Raw genomic sequence first — 24,606 nt, 5'->3', positions numbered from 1 at the left:
CATCACACCCTGCCAATCAGAAAATGACCCACTTATGCCTACTCTGTTTCCTGTTAGCTAGCCAATCTTCTATTCATGCCAATATGTTATCCCCTACACCATGAGCTTTTATTTCTGCAATAACCTTTGATGAGGCAACTTATCAAATGCCGTCTAAAAATCTAAGTATACTACATCCACCAGATCCCCTTTATCCACAGCACATATGATTCCTTCAAAGAACTCCAATAAATTGGTTAAACATGATTTCCTATTCATAAAACCATGCTGACTCTGCCTGATTACCTTGAATTTATCTAAATGCCCTGTTATAACATCTTTAATAATAGCTTCTAATCTTGCTACTGCTTGTAGCAGTGTGAAATGGCTAGCTACACCTGTTGCTCAAATCTTTCAGGTGCCTTAGTCTTCCAGGGATATTTAAGGTGGACTGGAAAAGTATCCTGTCTACCTCAAATATCCCTGGAATGCCCAATGTTAGATGTGATTCCGTGAATGGACAGCACTTGTTGAACAATCTCAAGTTTGCTAAAAATTACACTAACAACCAATTTAAGATTTTCAGTTAGGCCCTCAATGTAACTCACTCATGATTGCTCATACATAGGGACCTGTCCTCTGCAAGCAAAATTAACATCTCCAGGCATTGCGTCTTTTTTGGATTGGCCAAAAATATGGAAAACAATAGTACACTAGTGCATTCTACGTGGCAATGCCTTGTCGAATCAGAGTCAACTTGCAACCAATCTATACCTTTTCCTATTCAATATAAATTGTTCTTCCCTTTGATGTTTGTCATTCTTGCATCCCCAACGCCTGTCCATCATCTACAGGCACAAGTCAGGAGTGTGATGGAATACTCTGCATTTGCCTGGGTGGGTGCAGCTCCAACAATGCTCAAGAAGTTTGCCACCATCCGACAAAGTCGCCTGCTTGATTGGCACTCCATCCATCACCTTTAACATTCACTCCATCCACCGCCGATATACAGTGGCAGCAGTGTGTACCTTCTACAAGATGCACTGCAGGAGCTCACCAAGCCGACTTAAACAGCACCTTCCAAAGACACGACCACTGCCATCTAGAAGGGCAAGGGCAGCAGACACATCCGAACGCTACCACCTGGAAGCTCTTCTCCAAGCCACTCGCCATCCTGACTTGGAAATATATCGCCGTTCCTTCACTGTTGTTGGATCAAAATCCTGGAACTCCCTCCCTAACAGCACTGTGGATGTACCTCCACCACATGGACTGCAGCAGTTTAAGAAGACAGCTCACCACCACCTTCTCAAGAGCAGTTAGGGATAGGCAATAAATTCTGGCCCAGCCAGTGACGCCCACATACCAAGAATGAATTTAAAAAACCTGTCCTGATAAGTGCAAGATGAAAATCTTTGACAGCATGACTTTTTATTTTCAGTAGTACTTAAGTTCTGTACTACCAAACGACTGTTTAGAAAAAGAATAAGAGAAGTTCCTCTTACAAATTCTATTAATGTTTAGGCCTGATTTGACATGATCAGCAAATATTCAGGGGTTACTCGTGAATGTGTAGCTCCATGCAAGCTCCCGGTATTGGTCATGCCATCAGGTGAAGTTGAAAAGCAAAAGCCAGATACTTCACCGGAAGGAGATGAATTGGAAAATGATTCTCCCAGATTATTCTTGGTAATACTAATTGCATAGCTGGATTGGTGGAGGCCTGGGAGTGTTGTGTGCCTATCATTCGGTAGGAGTTTGGGAGAAGTGAGGGTAGTGGAGTGGGGATAATTGAAAGAAGCACTCAATCACTGAGTATAGAGTTGAGCAGTTAACAGAACTGCACCTTGGCAGGAGTTTCTAAGCATCACCTTTGAGTCGTCATTCATCTGCTTGCTTCGCCACTGGCTCCTTTTCAACTAAAATTATTTTCTGAAGCCCTTTACTTCCTGGCACACATTTTCTGCTAATCCTGAAAATAAATCACATGCTAGAAATTTCACCTGGAATGTTTTTGAAGGGTTTCTTTATGTAGCTTAGCTCCTGGTACTTTAGATCAGAATACATTTGTGACATCTGTGGTCAAATAATGGGTGACATTGTGAAAGCCCAATATTATTCAATTACAGTGTAATATATAAGTTATAACTTTTTATACGGCCTAGGTTTGAAACATTCTAGTACTACACCAATACATTGATTCTTATAATAAATCATTACCTTTTATTGGAAAACACAACAAAAAATTATTAAAAATTAAAACTGACGTAATGGCTGCCTGTCTATTTTAGCTGTGCTTTCAATTCCTAAAGAGTATTTTTTATTCGTCAGTGAGAATTGCAACTCTGGGTCTAATTGTGATAGCAGCACTTTTTGTCAAATCTCTTGCTGGTTGAGCAGAAGAATAATAATAAGTATTGCATCAGTGGTGCAGCTGTGTAAGCAGCATTAGATTAAATAATTCTTAATATGGCATGCAGTCTGAACCCGGAAGTTTGGGTAGAATAGTTAATTTAGTACCTCATACACAGAAAGCAGAATCAAGAGGCGGAAAGAAAGGTGGGAAGAAGAGACAGAAAAGAAACGTTTTTCTAAAAAATGACATTTTTCTACTTTTTAAAATCTCCACCAGTAATTAAAATTAGAAAGAATGAGACTTTACATTTGTAAAAGTTAATTTTCAGTGCCAGGACGGTTGTTTGTTAGTAATTAGGATTTATCACACTGTTTAGAAATGTACTTACACTGGAATGAAATGCCCTAACTTTTTCTGTTGTGTTTATTGGATATCTGTTGGGTAAATACCTAACCTCACCACCCCTCCATGTGTTTCAATGAAGAGCTCCTTGGCAAAATACCAAAGTAGAGAAGCTTCTGGAAGAGCAGGACAACTAACACAGCAACTTCCTGATCTCTGCATTCAACTCCATGATGCAGTTGTTGGAAATTGCTGTCTGATTTGCTCTTTAAGAATGGTGGGTGCTGATGGCCTCACCATTATTTTTATTGCAAAATCTGTACCATACTGTCAGGAGCTGAGCGTCAAAAGCATGGCTGGTGCGCTTCCTGGCATGTGTTTTGTTTCCTACGTTGGCAGGAATTGAATATCATTATTCATCTGCGTGTGCCTTGGTGAAGCACCTTGAGATATTTTTCTACGTTAAAGTGCTGCATGAATGGAAATTGTTTTTGCAGGTTACTGGAACCCTTCTATATTTCTCATTGAATTCAACTCTCAGCTTGAATTGGTATCTGCTAAGTATGACTGATACCAAATAACCAATGGGAAAATAAGCTATAATGCCTACCTTCGGATTTTAATTCAGATACTAAACAATTTAATAATATACCAAAATATTGTCCCCTTCCTGATTAACTATTAAATTAGACATGTCCTCCCAATACAGATATAGGGTTATATACTTTAATCTGTCTTGACTGTTGAACCATAATCAAATATTGTCTGTACTTAATTACATTTTTTTAAATGGGGATATTTTGCTTGAGAATTACATAGTTTACAATTAATGCCAAAGGGAAAATGTTATGTGAATATGGCATCAACTGGTTCATCAACTGGTTCCTGATCTAGGCTCCTTGTATAACGTTAAACAGGTTTGCATTGCTTAGCTCAGCCAGCGAAAAATAGGCAGTTTGCTCACCAGAGTATTGCTGATGGAGAAAAAAACAAAACTGGCAAAACCTGAGCATCTATCAAATGGCACCTGACTTAAAAAGCAGAATTGAAAAGTAGCAACATTTGAAATTGTTCCATTAAACAGGGATTACCCGTTTCAGTCCAGAAGTGGGGCCAAGGCCAGGGCCTGTTTCTGGATAATTGATTTTATGCAGAAAGAGCTTTTCTACTGAGAAAGTGTGAATGAGACATGTACAACAAAACAACGTCAGAGTGCAAGGTTCTGTACAGGCTCCTGTGTCTGTGCAAAGTTACTGCCCTTTCTATTTTAGGAAGTTTTTTTTTGAGAGGGTGGGGAGTGATTAGGCACAAAGTGTAATCAGATTGTAATCATGGTAAGACATGATAACAGCTATCATAGGACATTAAATACATTCAGCACACTTGTTTATATTTCCAGAAAAATGTAAAAAGACACACGAACATTGTAATGGACCTGAAACTGCAGCTTTTAATGGAGCAACAGGGCATGTAGAAAAAGGTAACAAGTATGCCATCTTTTCTTTAAGTAATCATAGTTCTTCTCACTTGTATTAATAGGTTATGTTGTTGTAATGCAGAGTTATAATGTTTAACTTTTTGAAAAGTTTTTTTGCATTGTATTTTGTACTTTTCAGATGCAGCCACAGCAAATAGTCACATAGTAAACCAAGTTCAGAATCCAATTATCTCAGCAACCGATGTCCATCTAGGCATTACAAGGCAGAACAGTCCATCTTGTGGGTCCCCTTTACATGCACTCTCTTGGGTATGTTTTAAAATTATCCTATTGACAATTGTATTTATAATAATTTATGTTTTAGTAGAAGTTCATTGCACCACGTGAGCCATTTGTTTTTCCATCCTTAAATATTTCAGGCTAAAGTGCCGCATATTAGATAAAAATAGACACCGTTAATAATCTTTCTGGTTACTTCAACCAATGTGGAGTCCGCGTTCACGGTTAGTGTATCTGACATAGGTACAACTCTGTTGTCATCTGTATGTGCATAGGCTGTTTGTAATGTGCTTTTGTTGACTTCACTAGATCAGACGCTGTAATAAAATCCACATTGTGTGATGCCTATTTTGAGTGCATGGAAGACTATCTGTTTAGGATGAAGGCTGGCTTGGATTAGAAACGTCTTGTGCAGCCTGACTGCAAAAAGGATTAACAGACATCCAAGATTTTGCTCACACTGGTTTCTGACAGCCAGATGGTCATCTGGATAATCTGCAGATTCCTGTGCCGTTCTTTATTTGAAAGCACTGAAACAGGAATGAGGCCTTATCGGATCAGAATCACGCTGATGATATCAAATTAAGTGGGGGTAGAAGCTACTGTAAATCCTCGTATAGCCTTATGGAACAATCTATCCAGCTGTATTTCATCCTCTCAAAGGGTACACAAGCATATGGGTACTGTCTTTAATGTCGCCCCTATTAGTAACACACACACAAACTAAACCAGTTGCTATGAAATTGAGGAATAGATCTTACAGCATTAACATAGTAAATTAAATTATTCATGCAAACATTTCTATGAAATAACCATTATTGCACTGTATATAATTGGCTATTGCACTTAAGGGGCTGAAGTTTACGCCCTGAGATCGGGACCGTTTTCCACTTTGCGGAGTGTATTATGGGACATGATGACGTTAGGCACCATTTACGTTGTCATCATAACAGTTTCCAACAATATGGGTGGGAACCTGCCCATGTTATTTAAATACCAATTTAAAAGGCAATTCAGCTAATTAACTACCCATCTCACCGCAATAATACGGCCAGAAGACAATAACACGCCTTCAGAGCGAGATTTACGACAGGTGGGGAATCCGTTTTTTTAAGGGCAAGCAAACTCATTTGGGTGGGTTTTAAAACTGCAGCTGAGACCAGAATCTCAGCTTTGCAGTTCAAACTCTATTGAGCACAGCTACTGCTCATTTGAGTGGACAGAGGAGCCTTCTGGATATTTTTCACGAGGAGAACTCTCCCTTGATTCAGAGGGCTCTTTTGAAGGAACATTTTCCTGTCTATTACCCAGGGGTGAGGGGTGAAAAGTGACCAAGACAGATGGGGATTGTTGTCTCAGTTGGAGACACAACCTCCAGAGTGGATGAGAGAAGGATTAGGGCGAGGAGGGTGAAAGGAAGAAGGGAACACAGGGAGGCTCAGGATACTGTCATTCCTCAGGAAAAGAGCAGAGCAGCGCCAGACCCCAAGAGTCAGGAGGAACCCAGAAACCCTCAGTGGAGGCGTAGACCAACATACGCTGCCTCAAGAGCATACAAGCAGAGATTTAGTTACCTGCAGCTGACCTCATGAGGTCATTGAGCCATTTATGGCACTGAAACCAAGTCCCCCTCACCACGTCAGCGCTGTTGACCTCATTGCCCGCCTCCTCCCACGCAGCATGAGTCTGCCTGAGCTTCCTCCTCTTCCCAGTGTTCGGCAAGAACTGGTGACCTCTATCATGTATTGCATGCAGGAGGCACCAAGGGCAGCCTCATTGAAAGCTTTGCCTCTTCTAGAATGCCTCTCCCCTCACTCTGATGGCGCAGGCATCTGTGCATGGAAATATGTAATAAATGTACAGCTCATCAATGACATAAGGTGGGAGGCTTGCTGATTTTTAAAGCTCTGCCCCTATGAAAATTGACGTGGTTGGCAGAGATTAGCTAAAATTTAAAATAAAAGCAGAAAACGCTGGAAAAACTCAGCAGGTCTGGCAGCATCTGTGAAGAGAGAAACAGAGTTAATGTTTCGAGTCTGTATGACTCATCTTCAGGGCTGAAGGGAGGCAAAAATATAATGGATTTTATATGGCTGAAGGGAGGGGGTGGAGCAGGTGGAGCAAAATAGAAGGTCAGGGATAGGGAGGGATAGGTGGGAGCTCAGGAAAGATTAACAAAGATTTCATGGACACCAAGACAGAGAGAGTGTTAATGGTAGTGTTAAGGACTAAGGATGGAATCGTCCCAGATTTGCATTAAGTGCGGTAGTGGGCGTGAAGAGCAACAGCGGCTGGAATGGAGGGTTTTTGCGCCTTATTGTCTGCTCTCCGCCTCACTATTTATGTAGCCACAGGAAACATGCCGAACCACTGGCAGGCAACCTCTGAATTGTCCACCACGCAGTTACCTCACTGTTTCCCCACTCTGGGTGCCATATCTAAACTGCAGCCGCGCACACTGTTCCCAATGCTTGCAGCCCAGGACTGCTCCAGTGAAGACATGGCCCTGAAAGCCAAGAAGATTTCAGTGACCCATCATTGGAATGCTATTTTGGAGGCTCGCTATGATGTCCTCCACCCCCGCTGTGGCCTCAGGAGGTCCAGCAAACTCACCACTCCGGCTTGGGAGGAAGTGGCAGTGGTGGTCAGTACCAATGCTGCACAGAAGAGGTTGGCCATCCAGTGCAGAAAGGGGATGAATGATCTCATCAGAAATCAGCAAAGGTAAGGCAACCATCCCATCACTCTAAACTAACACACTCAAGCCCATCACACAGTCACTGGCATCTCACTTACTGCCAGCTCAAGGGACATCACTGCTCTCTCTCACACACACTCACACCCTCACATCTCCATCTGGCCTCATTTCCTCTGGAGACTGCCTCCTCAGCGCTCACCGTTTTGAGATAACTTACACAGATCAACATGTGCTTCCACACACATCCTGGGATACCACCCCCTTCCCCAGTACAACCCTCACCTTGCAGCTGTTGAATAGCAACCCCTACCTTACGGTTGGTCTGGTAGGTTGAGAACTGCTTGTGAGCCCTGCTTGTAAGTGCTGTGGTGCTGCCTGTGAAGCCTGGCACTGATGATTGCGAGTGCTGACCGAAGTAAGGTAGGCAAACAAACCCCGAGTGAAGTGCAGCTCGCCAGGTGCATGTTGCTTATGTTCAGTTGTAAAACGCCGACATGCCCAGATGATCCAGCATGGGGGGATGATTCCAGTGAGCAGGACTTGTAATGAGATGTTAAAGTATTGAAATTAGGTTCCCAACATGATGCGGCGGGAAACGCATCCCACCAATGGCGGATGGAGTGGACAATCGCAAATTGGCTTCACTACGGCGTGAAACTGATTTTTGGCCTTCTCGCCATATTGTCCACTCACGCGGCCAAACATGCCCGACGTTGGCGAGATTGGGGAATTCAGCCCTAAAGGCAGATGCTAATAACAGCATACAATCTGCTATCTGACCTTTACGTTAATAGCAGAACAAGGCTCAGAGCTCTCTGAAAGCAAAATATTTTTTTTCTGTCTGGTGGTGCCCATTCTACTGCCGGCCTGGGAGGCGAAATACATGTCCTAGCAGTCTCAGTTCTCTCTCCATCATGATGTCCCGCAGGTGCCTCTGACCATTCCTCTGTAGCATTTCTTCGTTGGTGATGTTGTCTCTCCATGTGATGCCCAGGACCCTACATAGGCAATGCTGCTGAAAGACATCCAACTTATGTGACACCTTTTCTGTTCTCCTCCATGTCTCGCTGGCATAAATTGCAGTTGGTACTTCCATGGACATGTAGAGTCACAGTCTCGTGGTTGTGTTGATGGTGTTGGATGCCTAGGAGCTGCCTGAAGACCAGTGCTGCTTTGCTGATTCCTGTATGAACATCGATCTCTACATCGCCCTCCCTTGTGATGTTGCTTCCTAGGTAGGGGAAGTGGCCGACATCCTTGATGTTTTGTTTCCCAATGGTGATGGGAGGAGCCTTGTTGCCATAGAGCTGTCACTGTCATGGTCTTCTCACAGCTGATTCTTCAGTCAGCAAGGCGATGTCATCTGCGAAATCTAGGTCCATCAACTGGTGATGTTGACATGGGATGCTAAAGTCTGCACCCACCATTGCCTTCCTCATGATGAAACCAATAACCAAGAGTAAAAGGAATGGGGAGAGTATGCAGCCTTGCTGCACTCCTGTGATGATGTTGAAGGAGCCCATGGTGCCTGTGCTGGTCTTGATGCAGCATCTGGAGTGATGCTATAAGGCTTTGAAGATGTTAACGCACTGCTCCAGGAGGCCATGCCATCTTGCAATGTACCAGAGTGGCTGCCGATGGATGCACGCCTTCTTGAAATCAATGAAGAATGTGCAGGGTTACCGGGGGGGGGGGGCTTGCGGGAGAGCAGGAGAATGGAACTAGGTGAGTTGCTCATTCACAGCAGACATGATGGGCCAAAAGACCTCCTTTTGCACCGTAACAATTCTGTGATCTGATGGTGAGAAATAGAATACAATCATGGGTCTGCAGGAAACAATGTGGAAGGACAGCAAAGCAAGGGAAATTAGAAATGGATATAAACTTTACTATGGTGGACAGGATGAGAGAAGAAGCAATGCTAGAATAGTACTAAGTGAGGAAATGAAGGACAAGGTGCTGGAAGTAGAGAGGATCAGTGACAGAATCATCAAAGTAAAGCTAAAAATCAGGAGTGAAATGTGGAACATAATCAGTTGTTATGCAACACAGAGCAGATGTGGACCAGAGAATAAGGAAGAATTCTGGGACCAGGTGGACATTGCAATTTAAACAATGCCAAGCAGTGACAGGCTAGTGGTGGCAGGTGACCTAAATGGGCATGCGGGAAGAGAAAGTACGGGATGCAAGGTTACCCACAGTGGTTTTGGAGAAGCAAATGATGAAGGAGCCAAGGTCCTGGAGTCTGCATGTCATACCAACTGGTAACACTAAATGCCTGGTGCCAAAACTCAGGAGCCACCTTATAAGTTACAACAGCGGTAGAGAAACACAGCTGGACAGAAAATGGTGGAAAAACTCAGCAGGACTGGCATCATCTGGAGAGAGAAACATTTAAAGTTTGGAGTGCAATATGACTTCTTCAGAATGGAAGAGAGGTAGGAATGTGATGGGTTTTAAACTGTTGCAAAAGGTGGGGTAGGAAGAGATGGTCAGGTATAGGTTATAGGGGGAGATTAAATGACAAAGATGCCACAGAACGCAAGGCAAAGGGAGTGGTAATGATAGTATAAAAGACACCCAGAGTAGGTGTTAATAGCAGAATAACGGTCAATGCTGTCTAAAAGCAAAAACATAAGAACTGCAGACTAAACTTGCGGAGAAAGAGAATGGAGGATAGAGTCCACGGCCTGAAGTTTTTTAACTCAATGTTAAGCCCAGAAGGCTGCAAAGTGTTTAATCAGAAGATGAGGTGCTGCTCCTTCAGTTTGCATTGGGCTTCACTGGAACATTGCAGCAAGCCAAGGGTAGAAGTGTGAGCATGAGAACAAGATGGTGAATTGAAATGGCAAGTGACAGGAAAGCCAAGGGTCATGCTTGCAGACTGAGCAAAGGTGTTCTGCAAAACAGTCGCCCAGTTTAGTTTCCCTAGTGTAGGGGAGACTGCATTGTGAGCAGTGAGTGCAATGGACTAAATTGAAAGAAGTACAAGTAAATTGCTGCTTCACCTGGAAGGAGTGACTAGAGTTTTGGACAGTGGGGAAGGAGGAAGTAAAGGGGCAGGTATTACACCACTTGGGATTGCATGGGAAGGTGCCGCGGAAAGGGGGTGAGGTGTTGGGGGTGATAGAGGAGTGGACCACGGTGTCACAGAGGGAATGGCCCTTTTGTGATGCTGACAGGGGAGGAGAGGGGAAGATGTGTTTGGTGTTGGAATTATGCTGGAGTTGGCAGAAATGGCATGGGATTATCCTTTGATTACAGAAGCTGGTGGAGTGGAAAATGAGGATAAAGGGAACCCCATCGTGGTTCTGGGAGGCAGGGGAAGGGGTGAGGGCAGAAGTGCGGGAAATAGGTCAGACAGGGTTGAGGGTCCTGTCAACCACAGTGGGGGGAAACCTCAGTTGAAGAAAAAGACATGTCAGAAGCGCCATTGTGGAAGGTAGCATCATCAGATCAGATGTGACAGAGACGGAGAAAGTGGGAGAATGAAATGGAGTCGTTACGGGAAGCAGGGAGTGAGGAGGCATAGTTGAGGTAGCGGTGGGGGTCAGTAGGCTTGTAATGAATATAGGTATATGGCCTATTACCAGAAACGGAGACAAGGAAGACAAGAAGGGAAGGGAAGTGTCAGAGATGGCTGAGAGAGGGGTAGAAATTGGAAGCTAAATTGATGATATTTTCTGGTTCCTGGCCAGTGCTAGAAGCGGCACTGATAAAGTTATCGATGTGCCGGAAAAAGAGTTGTGGAAAGGGGTCTGAATAGGACTGGAACAAGGGGTGTTCCACATAACCCACAAAAAGACAGACATAACTAGTACCCGTGTGGGTACTCTCAGCCACACCTTTTATTTGGAGGAAGTGAGACAAGTTAAAGGAGAAATTGTTCAGTGAGAGAACAAGTTCAGCCAGACAGAGGACAGTGATGATGAATGGGGATTGTTCAGGCCTACATTCAAGGAGGAAGCGGAGAGCCCTCAGACCATCCTGGTGGGGGACAAAGATGTAGAGGAATTGGACATCTCTAGCGAAGAGGAGGCAGTTACGGCCAGGAAACTGGAAATTGTTGAAATGACGTAGGGCATCAGAAGAATCACAAATGTAGGTGGGAAGAGACTGGACAATGGCACAAAAAATAGAGTCAAGATAGGAAGAAATAAGTACATTGGCACAGAAATAGGCTGAAACATTTGGTCTACCAGGGCAGTCCTGTTTGTGGATTTTGGGCAGGAGGTAGAAGCAGGCTATACAGGGTTGGGGAACTATGAAGAGGGAAGCTGTGGAGGGAAAACCTCCAGGGGAGATGAGATCAATGACAGTCACTGAAAGAACTGCAAAGTCTCCCCAAATGAGACACTGACCACCCAACCTAGAGTGTTAATGGCAGAGTTAATTGCAAAGAAAACAAAATGGTAGCAGACAAGAGGTAGACACAACATCAGGTGGTGGAAGCTGAAAGATCCACAAGTAAAGGGCAAATTCAAAGAGCAGTTGGAGAGATAACTTAAGAAATGGAAGAAGTTACAACAGACTGGTGGAACTCGGTGGCATACTTCATTAGGAAAACTGGTGAAGTGTGTGAATTAAGATCATCAGGGAGCAGAAAGGCTGGTAAAGAAACTTGGTGGTGGAATGAAAACACAAAGTGCAATCAAAGAAAAGAAGGAACCATTAAAAAAGTGGAAACAGTCAGAGCTCAAAGAAAGGAAGAGTACAAGAAGCCAACAAGGAACGCAAAGAAAGTGATTGCTGGAGAAATATCCCCAGCCTTGGAAGAAATATATGAAAGTCTGGTTACTAAAGAGGGACAAAAAAATGCCTTCAGAATAACAGCTGCTAGAGATAGGTTAACAAAACATGTGGGATTTTTACATACAATCAAGGATGCGGGTGGAGTGATCTTAGTGAAAGGATGAAATCAGAAAGAGGTAGGGCCAATATTTTATATAGCTTATGAATGAAAAAAGACCAAGAACAAAGAGAAAAGATACTTGTAAATTAGGAATGACAAAACATTAATCTGGAAGGAATCAGAGAAAAGGCTGAAAACGACAAATCAGTAGAACTGGATGAGATACCAGTGGAAGTGTGGACCTGCCTAGGTAAATATGGTGTTCAAGTCCTGAACAAGCTACTCAATTGTATTAGGATAAGAGAAAATCCCAAGGTTAGGAGGCAAAGAATGTTGTATCAATATTCAAAGAAAAGGGAGACATTCAAAATTGTAAAAGCTACCGAGGAATTAAACTCCTAGCGCATACCATCAGGATAGGAGAGAATCATGGATCAGAGACTGAGGAAAAATAATGGAAATCCATGAAGGTTAGTTCAGATTCATGCCCAGAGGAACCACCACTGATATCATTTTTGTTTTAAGACAAGTGATGGAGAAATATTGGGATAGCCAATGTAACATGAAGTTTGGATTCGTCAAAGATTTATGATTGGATACCTTAGGAGGAAATATGGAGATGTGCTAGAATTGTGGAATCCTTAAACTACATACAACTAATATGGGACATGTACAAAGAGTGCCAACTGAGTAACTAGCAGTGTGGGTGAGAGGGCTCTGAAATCAAGGTTGGATTGCACCAAGCATTGACACGGAGTCCCTTCCTCATCCTGATTGTCATGAATGTTCTAACTGAACAAGTGAGTACAGGAAGTGCTATGGTCAATGATTTTTGCAGTTGACCTTGTGGTGGTGTTGATGATAAAAGGACTAAATATCTGGAGGGAAGAAAAGTACTGGAAGACTGCAGTGTGAAGATCAGTAGACCAAGGAACCAATTTAAGGACTGTCTGTTTGAGCCCTGGGAAGAGGATCAGAGTGAAGGTGTAAAGATTATGGGTGAAGACCTGGAGAAAATGAATAGTTTCAAGTACCTGGGGTTAGGGTGGCAGAAGATAGAAATATGGAAATGGAAATGGAAATTAAGCAACAAATTTGTTCTGGTTGGAGTAATTGGAAAAAGTACAGTGGAGTATTATGTGATAGAAAGGTACTGAAAGGAAGAATCTATAAGACAGTTGTGTGATCAGCCTTTTTCTACAGTGCAAAAAACTTAGGCGACATTTAGAAAGTAACAACGACTGGATATAAATGAGAAGCAGATGCTGAGATGGATGTGTGGAGTGATGAGAAAGGACAAGATTAAGAAATGGTACACAGAGGATCATTGAAGTTTGTGTGAACAATGAGGAACGTAACTGAGAAGAGATTGAAATGATATGGCTGTCTGTAGCGGAGAGAGAGAGGACCTATGGCAAGGCAAGTGATGGAGATGGGATTGCCAGGAGGAAGGAAAAGAGGAAAGCCTAAGAATAGATAGAAAGATGCAGTGGCAAGGGACTTAAACATAGTGGGATTTGAAGAGGAATGGGTGACCACCAGGTGGAGATGGAGAAGGGTGATCAACAGCATTGTGGTGACCCCCAGTAAACTGTTGTTTTGCCCAACAGGAGAAGCTGGAAGAAGTGATTGGGTTAGAAGGTAGCAAGTAGAATAGAATGTGGGGAAGTGTGAAATATTCCAGTTTGATAGGAACAATAGAAAAGTAAAATATATTTTGTAAGGTAAGAAGCTACTAAATGTTGGTATGCAGAGGGATATGGGGGCCTTGTACACAAATCACAAAGTCAACATGCAGGCACAGCAAGCAATTAAGAAGGCAAAGAGTATATTAGCTTTTATTTCATGAAGATTGAAGTATAAGGGTAAGGAAGTCTAGCTGCAGTTGTACCTGGATGAGACCAAGCCTGGAATACTGTGTATAGTTTTGGTCTCCTCACCTTGGAAGGGGTGCAACAGAAGTTCATTCAATTGATTCCTGGGATGGGAAGTTTGATTTTTGAGGAGAGATTGAGTAGAATGGGCCAATGTTCTCTGAAGTTTAGCAGAATGACAGGTGACCTCATCAAAATGTATAAAATTTTGACAGGCATTGACAGGACAGATACTGAGAGACTGCTTTCTCCTGCCAGGAGAGTCTCGGACTAGGGGCCATAATCTCAGGTTAAGTATGGACCATTTGGACTGAGATAAAAAGAAACTTCTTCACTCGGAGGTTGTGAATCTTTAGAATTCTGTACCCCAAGTGGCTGTGGATGCTCAGTTGATGAGTTTTTTAAAGACTGTTAGATTTTTGGGAACTGAACGAGTGGGGACTAACTGTGGAGAAAGTGGAGTTGATGTAGAAGTTCAACAGTGACCTTACTGAGTGGCAAAGCAAGCTCGATGGACCATACCACTTACGTTCTTATGGACAGAACGTCCCGCCAGCAGGGTCTTCCAGTCCTGCCGAAGTCGATGGTCTTCTGAATGGCTCGCCGTATTTTACAGCCACTTACCCACTGCAACAGGGCTGTAAAATTCTGCCCTATGTGTATTTGAATCAATGTATATACAATGTTACCTCCCCAAATTTGGGTTGTCTGAGTACACTCTGTGGGTGCTATGTATCACCTGTTATTAATGCAGTTTCTAATGTACGTATCAGTCTTGACAATCATGGCTCAGCAGAAATACAATGTTGCTAATGATTTTCTTTATACCTATCTTCATGCTCTGTTGTGTGTTCAGTATATCTGGGTGTGAAATCAACTGGAGTGATAACTACACTAATAAATCTGCCTTTCAAGCTGTCAAATTTAAATTTCACTACTTTTGGACCCAGGCCTCTCATGATTTACTTTGGTTTCTCCGATCCTTGTTATAATTCCTATCTTTGTATCCTAAAGTCTAAGCAGCAGACCAGATCACATCTAGTGAATGACTGGTTCCTGTATGTAGAATCAGTCTCCATTTGTAAACTGCCAAAGCCAAGGGTAGAATCGTCCCAGATTTGCACAAAGTGCGGTAGCGGGTGGGTAATACGACGTTTTACCCGCCGGCCATGATGGTGGGTTTTCACGCCTTATCGTCCCAAACCCCCACATTATTTATGCACTTCCGGAAAACATACTGTTTCCGTGGTGGGTGGGCTCTCATTTATCCCGCTGCTGCATCACGCCATATTCAAAGTCTAGCCACACATCTCAGTGCTTCCAGCCCACCACTGCTGCATGGAAGACATGGCCATGAAACTGAAGAAGACTGCAGTCCCTAGGGTCAGCGATGTGTCCCTTGAGCGCCTTTTGGGTTCCATGGAAGCCCACCAGGACGGCCTCTATCCCTGCTCTGGCAGCAGGATGAGCAGCAATAGCACTAACCTGGCTTGGGAGGCGGTTGCAGCTGTGGTCAGCGCCAATGCCCTTCAAAAGAAGGCAGCTACCCAGTGCCACAAGAGGCTAAATGATCTCCTCCATTCCACCAGGGAATGAAGAGGAATCTGGAGGCACCTTCTCTGAAGTCCCATCACAGCGCACACCAACACTCTCCACCAGCGCAGAGACACACCTCGGTGGGACCTAGCTTTAGAGTGGCCTCGGGATCACCGCCTGGTGAGCACATCGCACTGTCTGATCCACAGTAGGGACTTCCCAGGTTTCTGGCACTCGGAGGATGGCTGGAGGTCAGACCTTTGCTGAGTCCGAGTCAGATGACGAGCCTCTGGACTCGGTCATGCCACGGTTGCTGGAGCTGCAAAGGCAAGCTCAGGAACATCAGGAAGGGATGCCCACTGCACTCCTCAGATTGCAGGGCACGATGGAGGAGGCGGTGCGCCTTCACTCTGAGGTGAAAGTGCCGGCATGCCAATGCACCTAGGTCAACACTGGTAGGATGACGGCTGCCATGGGGACCTTGGTCCGGGATCTCACTCCTGCACTGCTGTGCGAGCTTAACTCCATTGCTGATGCCATAGTTGGCCTCCAACAGTGTGTACGCAAGAGGGGTGCTGGGCAGCCCGATCTCACTTCAACTACCCCTTCTCCTCAAAGCATCAGCCAAGGGCCCCCAGGCACCCATAAGGAGGAGGATTAGCAGAAGCACACCCTGAGGCCATCCATTCAGGTGATTCCGAGAGTGTCTGGCCCATCCGACTCCCCTCTTCCTGTGACCTCAGCAGCTCCAGCTCCACAGGCCGAGCAAGGTGCCACGGCCACACAGCAGGATCCCGAAAGCAGGCTGGGGCCCTCCAAGTCTTGGCCCTCCAGAGGATGCCTGCTAGAGTCATCACGCACAGGGCATCGCAGTCAGCAGGCTGCCTCCACCCCTGCTGTGGATATCCAGGGAGGACCAAGATGTAGCGTCAGGGTTAGGAAAGTTAAGGGGAATTAGTTTCATAGCCTGGGCACAAGTGTTGATCAATTGTTCATACTGTTCACTATTGTCAATAAACTCCCAGGAATGTCTCCCTGCCTGTGGCTCCTTGTTCTGATGAGCAGTGTTTTTGTCACTCAGATGTGAAACCTTTCTGCACAAGATAAAGGCAGGTGTCTCAGTCCAGGGCCTCTTCCCTGTGCAGATCAAAGTGATGGTCCAGCCTCACACTCCCTGGACACATTCCTGATGCCTGAAACTCGGCTGTGCTTGACGTTTCAGCCAGAATGTAGTGGGCAGGTGTCACAGAGTTCCATCATTCTCTCTGTGCTCTCAGTACCTTTAAGATGGGGCTGGCCCCCATCTCGTCAGCATCTGTGACCAGTGATGCTGTGCTCCTGAAGTGCTCAGGTGCTGAAGGTGGACAAAGGATCAGATGCTTCTAAAGTTTCATGGCTGCGTCTCTATGATATGACCCTGATCACAGAGCGCAAGCGAGCTGCCCTCGGCCAGACAGGAGTTAGACATTCTCAGGTCAATGTGAAGATCCATGGAGAGTCCTCACTGCATGTCATCATCATCCTCCTGCAATCGAGTGACTATTAGGGCCTCCACTGCATCTCCATGACAGGAGCATTCTCTTAGAGGGTATTCGCACTGCCATGAGCGAGGCTGGAGTCAAACGTTCACAACTGCGATATGAGGATCTACGGGGACACCTCACTGCATGTCGTCATCATCCTCCACAAATCAAGCAACTATGAAGGCCTCCTGAGCACATCTGCCTTGTCTAGCCAGTGCGAGGGCCTCATCCCCATCATCGTCGCCTCCGAGGAACTCCTCACCCTCATCTGCATTGGTGTCCTCCTCGGAGGAGGAGACTTACAGCTCCTCCATCTCCTTTTCAGCCAGCTCCTGTCCCTGTTGCAGCGCCAGGTTATAAAGGATGCAGCAGACGGCGACGATGCTTGACACCCTCTGAAGGGTCATGAGAACTCAAAATGTCAACTCTTTTCTTCTCCACCGATGCTGCCAGACCTGCTGAGTTTTTCCAGGTAATTCTGTTTTTGTTTTGGATTTCCAGCATCCGCAGTTTTTTGTTTTTATCTCAGTGAAGTGATCATCTTTGACTCTAAACAAAAACTCCACGCCCTCATCACTGACTCCATATGCCTCCACAGCTTCTAACTTGAGCTGAGGCACACACTGCATTCGGATTAAGCTAGAATTGAGCTTCAAACCTGCTTCACCTTAGTCCGCCACCCAGCCCCATTCCCATTCGAGCCATCACTGAGACTGCTTATTTCTATCCTTGTAACTTCATCTGCATCTGACCCTGAATTACTCCTGCTGATGCTGAAGCCAATTTTTTCATTGTCTTCCTAAATTGATAGATTAGTGAGAGACTACCTCATTTACTGAGGCTGATGGATAGAAATGCCTCTTGGGGCACTTCTTTGGTGCTCACCTGCCCCATGCTAGCAGAAAATCTTTCAAATAAATCTGTTAAACATGTTAAAACAATCAAATATTTGATTTTATTGTATTTTAAACACATCAGACTGTTTTTGTAGAACAATAAATGATGTGAATATAGATGTCAACATTTATGTTTTGAGATCATTGAGACATTGTGCCAGATTTTCACAGCATCGGGAAGACTGTGGCCTGTTAAACATGACTGGTGGGACCAGGATTCAGAGGCCCCGCTCCCATGTCTGGCATCCACTTTTTTTTGGTAGGGGAAAGGGGGCAGGGCACGATTCATCCAGGACAGAAGCCCGAACCCAGCAAAGCCATTTGAACTCAGTGCTGAGTTGAAATGGACCCCATTTTGCCTGTTGCAAGAGGTTAACACGCCGTGTGGGAGGAAGGAATTTTATAGTCCTCCATCGGCAGGCTTGAAGGTGGCAGAGCGGGAGAGGGCTTGCAAAATGCAACTCGCCGCATGCTCACCCCCAACCTGTCTCCTATTTGACAGGGGCACGGCGGAGGTGTCAAGCAGCCCAGCCCGCCCTTGGGCCTATTGAGGCCCTTAAGTAGTTAATTATTGTGACTCTATCCTGCACCTGCCCACCCGCCCTGGATCGAAAATCTGGGTGATTTTCTGGGACCTTTTACTGAAACAGATCCAGTGAGTCAGCCAATTTTCTGACTTGAGCTACTGCTTCAGTAGCCAAATTCTAGCCCATCATCTCCCATACTTGCTTTTTTTTAATTCATTCACGGGATGTAGGCTTCGCTGGCTGGCCAGCATTCATTGCCCATCCCTACTTGCCCTTGAGAAGGTGGTGGTGAGCTGCCTTCTTGAACCTCTGCAGTCCATGTGGTCTAGGTACACCCACAGTGCTGTTAGGAAGGGAGTTCCAGGATTTTGACCCAGTGACAGTGAAGGAACGGCGATTTCCTTCCGAGTCAGGATGGTGAGTGGCTTGAAGGGGAACTTGCAGGTGGTGCTGTTCCCATTTATCTGCTGCCTTTGTCCTAGGTGGTAGAAGTCATGGGTTTGGAAGGTGCTGCCAAAGGAGACTCTGTGAGTTCCTGCAGTGTATCTTGTAGATGGTACACACTGCTGCTAATGTGTGTTGGTGGTAGTGGTGCCAACCAAGCGGACTGCTTTGTCCTGGATGGTGTCCAGCTGCTTCAGTGTTGTAGGAGCTGCACTCATCCAGGCAAGTGGGGAGTATTCCATCACACTCCAGACTTGTGCATTGTAGATGGTGGACAGGCTTTGGGGAGTCAAGAGGTGAGTTATTCATCGCACGATTCCTAGCCTCTGACCTGCTCTTGTAGCCACAGTATTTATATGGCTAGCCCAGTTCAGTTTCTGGTCAATGTTAACCCCCAGGATGTTGATAGTGGGGTATTCAGCAATGGTAATGCCACTGAACATGAAGGGGCGATGGTTGGATTCTCTCTTGTTGGAGATGGTCATTACCTGACACTTGTGTGGCGTGAATGTTACTTGCCACTTGTCAGCTCAAACCTGGATATTGTCCAGGTCTTGCTGCATTTGGACAGGGACCGCTTCAGTATCTGAGGAGCCGCGACTGGTGCTGAACATTGTGCAATCATAGCGAACATCTCCATTTCTGACCTTATGTTGGACGGAAGGTCAGTGATGAAGCAGCTGAAGATAGTTGGGTTGAGGACACTACCCTGAGGAACTCCTGCAGTGATGTCCTGAAGCTGAGATGACTGATCTCCAACAAGCACAATCATCTTCCTTTGTTCTAGGTCTGACTCCAACCAGCGGAGAGTTTTCCCCCTGATTCCCATTGACTCCAGTTTTTCTCGGGCTCCATAATGCCACACTCAGTCAAATGCTGCCTTGATGTCAAGGGCAGTCACTCTCACCTCACCTCGGGAGTTCAGCTCTTTTGTCCATGTTTGAACCAAGGCTGTAACGAGGTCAGGAGCTGAGTGGCCCTGGTGGAACCCAAACTGGGCATCAGTGAGCAGGTTATTGCTAAGCAAGTGCCACTTGATAGCACTGTTGATGACCCCTTCCATTACTTTACTGATAATGGAGGGTAGATTGGTGAGGTGGTAATTGGCTGGGTTGAGTTTGTCCTGCATTTTGTGTACAGGACATACCTGGGCTATTTTCCACGGAGCCAGGTAGATGCCAGTGTTGTAGCTGTACTGGAACAGCTTGGCTAGGGGTGTGGCAAGTTCTGGAGCACAAGTCTTCAATACTATTGCCAGAATGTTGTCAGAGCCCATAGCCTTTGCAGTATCCAGTGCCTTCAGCTGTTTCTTGATATCATGTGGAATGAATCAAATTGGCTGAAGACTGGCATCTGTGATGCTGGGGACCTCCGGAGGAGGCTGAGATAGATCGTCCAGCCAGCACTTCTGGCTGAAGATTGTAGCAAATGCTTCAGCCTTATCTTTTGCACTGATGTGCTGGGCTCCTCCATCATTGAGAATGGGGATATTTGTGGAGCCGCCTCCTCCAGTGAGTTGTTTAATTGTCCACCACCATTTACGACTGGATGTGGCAGGACTGCAGAGCTTAGATCTGATCCGTTGTTTGTGGGATCGCTTAGCTCTGTCTATCACTTGCTGCTTATGCTGTTTGACACGCAAGTAGTCCTGTTTTATAGCTTCACCAGGTTGACACCTCATTTTTAGGTATGCCTGGTGCTGCTTCTGGCATGCCTTCCTGCATTCTTCATTGAACCAGGGTTGACCCCTGGCTTGATGGTAATGGTAGGGTGGGGGAAATGCTGGGTCATGAGGTTACAGATTGTGTTCAAGTACAATTCTGCTGCTGCTTATGGCCCAACAGTGCTTCATGGATGCTCAGTCTTGAGTTGCTAGACTTGTTTGAACTCTATTCCATTTAGCACTGTGGCAGTGCCACACAACACGATGGAGGGTATCCTCAATGTGAAGGTGGGACTTCGTCTCCACAATGACTGTGCGGTGGTCACTCCCACCGATACCGTCATGGACAGATGCATCTGCGGCAGGCAGATTGGTGAGGATGAGATCAAGTATATTTTCCCCTCTAGGTCAAGTATGTTTTTCCCTCTTGCTAGGGGCAAGAGGTTTGTCTAAAAACCCCAGAGCATCCAGAGTGGAGCTCCAGTGATGGTCCAGGGTACTATTGCCTTGGCTTTTTTTTATTCGTTCACAGGATGTAGGCTTCGGTGGCTGGGCCAGCATTTATTGCCCATCCCTAGTTGCCCTTGAGAAGGTGGCCGTGAGCTACCTTCTTGAACTGCTGCAGTCCATGTGGTCTAGGTACACCCACAGTGCTGTTAGGAAGGGAGTTCCAGGATTTTGACCCAGTGACAGTGAAGGAACGGCAATATACTTCCAAGTCAGGATGGTCACTGACTTGGAGGAAACTTCCAGGTGGTGGTGTTCCCATCTATCTGCTACTCTTGACCTTCTAGGTGGTAGTGGTCGTGGGTTTGGAAGGTGCTGTCTAAGGAGCCCTGGTGAATTCCAGCTGTGCATCATGTAGATGGTGTACACACTGCTGCTACTGTGTGTTGGTGGTGGAGGAAGTGAATGCTTGTGGATGTGGTGCCAATCAAGTGGGCTGTTTTTGTCCTGGATGGTGTCCAGCTTCTTGAGTATTGTGGGAGCTGCACTCATCCAGGCAAGTGGAGAGTATTCCACCACACTCCTGACTTGTGCCTTGTAGATGATGGACAGGCTTTGGGGAGTTAGGAGGTGAGTTACTCGCCCAAGGATTCCTAGCCTCTGACCTGCTCTTGTAGCCACAGTATTTATTTGGCTCGTCAAGTTCAGTTTCTGGTCAATGGTAACCCCCAGAATCCTGGGGGATGTTGATAGTGGGGGATTCAGTAATGGTTATGCCATTGAACATCAAGGGGAAAGGTTAGATTCTTTCTTGTTGGAGATTGTCATTTCCTGGTACTTGTGTTGGCACGAATGTTACTTGCCACTTGTCAGCCCAAGCCTGGATATTGTCCAGGTCTTGCTGCATTTGGACATGGACTGCTTCATTATCTGAGGAGTCACAAATGGTGCTGATCATTGTGCAATCATCAGCAAACACCCCCACTTCTGACCTTATGATGAAAGGAAGGTAATTGATGAAGCAGCTGAAGATGGTTGGGCTGAGGACACTACCCTGGGGAACTCCTGCAGTGATGTCCTGGAGCTGAGATTACTGACCTCCAACTAACACAACCATCTTCATTTGTGCTAGATATGACTCCAACCAGCGGACTGTTTTACCTCTGATTCCCATTAACTCCAGTTTTGCTAGGGCTCCTTGACACCACACTCTTCACCTCAGGAGTTCAGCTCTTTTGCCCATGTTTGAACCAAGGCTGTAACGAGGTCAGGAGCTGAGTGGCTCTGGCGGAACCCAATCTGGGCGTCAGTGAGCAGGTTATTGCTAAGCAAGTGCCACTTGACAGCACTGTTGATGACCCCTTCCATTACTTTAGTGATGATGGAGAGTAGACTGATGGGGCGGTAATTGGCCGGGTTGGATTTGTCCTGCTTTTTGTGTAAAGGACGTACTTAGGCTATTTTCCACGGAGCCAGGTAGATGCCAGTGTTGTAGCTGTACTGGAACAGCTTGGCTAGGGGTGTGGCAAGTTCTGGAGCACAAGTTTTCAATACTATTGCCAGAATATTGTCAGGCCCCATAGCCTTTGCAGTATCCAGTGCCTTCAGCTGTTTCTTGATAATAAGTGGAATGAATCAAATTGGCTGAAGACTGGCATCTGTGATGCTGGGGGTCTCCAAAAAAGGCCGCTCTTGCATTCAAATCTGAGGCAGAATTATATCCTTTATAACAAGACCATACCGTTTATCTGGAGGTGCTGTCTTAACGTTTTTGAAGATGCACAGAAGTTATGAAGCTGCTTTTACCAATTTATACTCTTTTGAAATTTCAAAATTGTTTCCTTTGTTGTTAAGTTGGTACTGCCGTTCAAATGATTTCACCATCACTAGAAGTTGACCTTCTAATTATTTGCACGGATTATATCTCCAATAATGCATTTTTAAAATACTGGCTTATTATTCTGTTTTCTTTTGCAATATGAATCAGTTGCTGCCCATGTCAATGTGCTGCCCTGATGCAATGCTTGATCAAACTAGATTCCAGGAAGAGAAGCTCAATTGGTTGATTATGCCTTCAATTTCACCATAAGCCAAAAATCTACTTTGGCGAAAGCACTACTATTGCTTAACAGCAATTGCTTAATGTGATTTTTCAACCAAATTTCAATTGCCTGGACTCTCACTCACTGTCTGGCTCTGGTATTGCTGTGCATTTTCTGTGTGTTGAGGACACATTTAAATGCGGTCATTCTTGGATATAAGATCTACGAGTTGAAATATCTGTCGAAGACTGGTCAACAAAGCTGGTTTTAAGACCTTGTTTGATAGATATTGTTTTGAATCCAGTATACAAAATTAATACAGCTAAAGATCTTAAGTAAAACGCAGCCATGGGTTGTTACCACATTAGTACTTCGAAATTCAGTATATTTGATACTAATTTGCAGTCATGTTCAGTAATGCTATGAAGATAGATTGGTAAATTGAAACTACTGGTGCGGTTTTGGTGTCAGGGTCTTTTTGAGTGTCAGGATTGCTTAATGTTGTAATTTGGCATAAAATGGAAGAAAGGGCTGTTCAACCTCACCTTGACAGTTGGAAAAATATATCTGTGAAAAGTTAATGAAATAAATCAGATAATTCTACATGAGACACTAGTTAATGGTTGCTCAGGCTAACAAGAATTCTTAATGTTTTTTGCAGGAGGAGGACGATGGTCTTGATGATGCCTTCTCGAGGTAAGTTATCCCAGAATCCTTTATTTCACTGGCCAAAAAAAAAAATCCTGTTCAAAATAAATTTCTTGATAAAATAGTTCTATTGTTGGTAATTTATCTTTACTCATAGTTAAATATACAGTGGTATGACCTTGCATGTTCCTGTACTGTGAAACATTTTGTCTTATCTCTGTGGTTTTAAATGACTGCCCTACCCAGACAGGAATTTTCTTATCCCAGACCTGATGAATCTATCTCTGATTAATACAAGTTTCATTGCACAACATTTCTTCTATGTATGCCTTGAGTATTTGCCAGAAAAAATATTGTAATTTATTTAAGAGTATGGGTTACATCATTTGGCCCAAGATCAATGATTTTTATGGACTACTTCTGTTCCATTCATAGCATAACAGAAAGTGCTCAACATTTAAGCTTGACAAATGTCTTTTCAGTAGAGAAAATCTTCAGCAAAATAGCAACCATTTCCCTAGCAACCGCACTGCTCACCAATGAACCCTGTCTAAATAATTAAAGTGATTTTGACTCTTGAGAAGGGCAGATCAATCCTTTTTCTCTATTTCTGTGAGAAGGAATCATGTTTTCTGTGATGTTACAGAATGTGTGAAACTGAATCCACTTTATTTGCATTCTGGTTTTAGGACCTGTTCTATAAATATATTAAATCCAGTGGCTCCTGAAAGAAAAATAATAGGACCTCAGAGCTACGTATTATAATTATTTCTATGTTTATTTTTATTCATAAATCTGTCAATTCTCTCTAATGTAATAGTGTTTCTGAGAAATATAATTTTGAATTTTTTTTTTACAATGCTAGCCCCATTTTGTTTTAAGCATTCTTGTTCTTGGCGGATATGTACTTGACAGGTTGTCTGTTTGTTTTACAAAGTACTCACTGTAATCCAATAAATGTAATTTGGTATTAAACGCAATGAGGACATGACAATTAACATTTGCTCACTGTTGGGGCACTAATGACTATATTACTGCACCATCGCTGTTCCTTCACTGTCG

The 24,606-nt window shown here is 44.6% G+C and overlaps 1 protein-coding gene across 1 annotated transcript in view; it reads left to right on the top strand.

The window, feature by feature from the left end:
- The window catches only part of LOC144680722 (low density lipoprotein receptor adapter protein 1-A-like), a 156,020-nt gene that overhangs the window by 108,299 nt on the left and 23,115 nt on the right, over window positions 1-24,606 (top strand). The window contains exons 6-8 of the mRNA XM_078541999.1: window positions 4,077-4,157; window positions 4,294-4,424; window positions 23,558-23,592. Of these exons, the coding sequence (XP_078398125.1) occupies window positions 4,077-4,157; window positions 4,294-4,424; window positions 23,558-23,592 (247 nt within the window). The remainder of the gene's footprint in view (window positions 1-4,076; window positions 4,158-4,293; window positions 4,425-23,557; window positions 23,593-24,606) is intronic.

Source organism: Cetorhinus maximus, chromosome 5, assembly GCF_964194155.1.
Source record: "Cetorhinus maximus chromosome 5, sCetMax3.hap1.1, whole genome shotgun sequence".
Lineage (NCBI taxonomy): Eukaryota > Metazoa > Chordata > Chondrichthyes > Lamniformes > Cetorhinidae > Cetorhinus > Cetorhinus maximus.
This window is presented reverse-complemented; position numbering and strand designations above follow the sequence as displayed.